Source organism: Aplysia californica, unplaced genomic scaffold (genome assembly GCF_000002075.1).
Source record: "Aplysia californica isolate F4 #8 unplaced genomic scaffold, AplCal3.0 scaffold00116, whole genome shotgun sequence".
In the NCBI taxonomy this organism is placed as follows: Eukaryota; Metazoa; Mollusca; class Gastropoda; order Aplysiida; family Aplysiidae; genus Aplysia; species Aplysia californica.
Window position 1 is genome coordinate 1208024 of NW_004797386.1, and position 1660 is coordinate 1209683.

The 1660-nt window shown below is 48.0% G+C and overlaps 1 protein-coding gene across 1 annotated transcript in view; it reads right to left on the reverse strand.

Annotated features, from left to right (window-relative positions):
• Window positions 1-1660, reverse strand: part of LOC101863014 (extensin) — a gene marked incomplete in the record, with an annotated part of 24445 nt that overhangs the window by 20512 nt on the left and 2273 nt on the right. Inside the window, 1 exon segment of the mRNA XM_005095883.3 lies at window positions 1385-1660. Within this exon segment, the coding sequence (XP_005095940.2) occupies window positions 1385-1660 (276 nt within the window).

A 1660-nucleotide genomic window follows, 5' to 3' on the forward strand; every position in this document is an offset into this window, starting at 1 on the left:
TCCCCCCCCCCTCTCTCTCTCTCTCTCTTTCTCCTCCTTCCTCGACCCCCTCTCTTTCTTTCTCCCCATCAATCCCAACCTCTCGTCCTCTCACACCCCCCCTCTCTCCCTCCCTAACGTTCTCTCTCTCCCTAACGCTCTCTCTATCTCCCTCCCTAAATCCCCCTTCTCCCCCCCTCTCTCTCTCGGACCCCATGACCCTTGTGGTGACACAGATATACAAAACAACACCGTTTCGATATATATGTAATCCTAACCGAGTACGTATCTATCAGTTCTGTTTGAGATATGAGACAAAAACTTCCTAAGTTAACTAGATCTAAGTAGCGCCGATGGTCAAATTTTCTTTTTTTCTTTTTTCTTTTTTTTTTTTGTTGGTAAGAAAGCAGGAAGCGATTTTTACATAATGGCGCATAAAGTATTTTAAGTAGGAGCAAAGGTGGTTTAAAAAGAACTCTTACTGGAGAAACTTACGGAAGAGGACCAAATTAGTTTAGTTTTGATAAGTGTTTTACGGCACTTGCAACACAATAAGGTTCTATAAGTAACAAACACAAGAAAGAAGGAGGGGAGATAGCGACGATAGATTTTTTATGGGAAAGAAGGAGCAAACCACACCAGAGCACCCGCCAACCACCCACCGAGAAGTTTGCTCAGAACAGAGACGGGTGGGGAAAGATCTTGGCGGTCTATACCCGTCCCAATGTCAGGGTGCAAGAGGCAGATGATGACGTGACCTAACATGCTGATGCCTCTTCCCCCCCCCCCCCCAGGGCAGTGCTGCTGACTGAAGTGTCTTTAGGCCGTTCCCAAAAGGGGGGGGGGGGGTATTAACATGTTTTTAACAGTAGAATTGTAAACTGGCTGATTTATCAATGTCATGCTCATACTGTGCCGGAACAACATAAAGGGAACGGCTTCTTTTTCTTTTCTCATCCATATTATCTTCAATTTTCCTCTACTACTTTTGTATGTTTGTCACACTCTTGCGACCCGCTATTTCCGGGGTGCCTTGATAGTCGAAACAGACTTTGTGCTGCTGAGGTTAGAGAGGTGAACAGAGTAAGCCTGATTCTCCGTTTGGACTTCCCTGTTGGCATCCACCCCTTGGCGCTCATATGACCTTATGCAGTTGCGAGTGCCGTAAAAACTTACTAAAAACAAGTTTACAATCGTAGCCAAACGCAACATGTACGTCAAAATTTACAAAGCAACATACCATATACGTCAAAGATCATTGAGCAACACGTACCACATACGTCAAAGTACGTTGAGCAAAACGCACTATATACGTCAAAAATCACTAAGCAACACGTACCAAAAACGTCAAAATTAATTGAGCAAAACGTACCATGTACGCCAAAGTTCATTAAACAACACGTACCGACAGGTCGCCAGTCCAGAAACTGGAGTCCGGCCGTCCTCAGATGGTGATGGGCCTGGTGGTATAGATCTACGTGAGACGAGGGGAGACCAGCTCCACTGAGCCGCGGGACGGTCGAGACCGTGTATCTGTCTTTGGCAACCAGGCCCGGGCACGACACGACGGGCGCCGGCCCCAGGGGGTAGGAGGGAGGCGGGAACACTGACGTGAGGACCCCTGTGGAGGCCAGGAGGGTCTGGAGGTCCGAGTCTCTGCTGGTGGCGGCAGGAAGGGCGT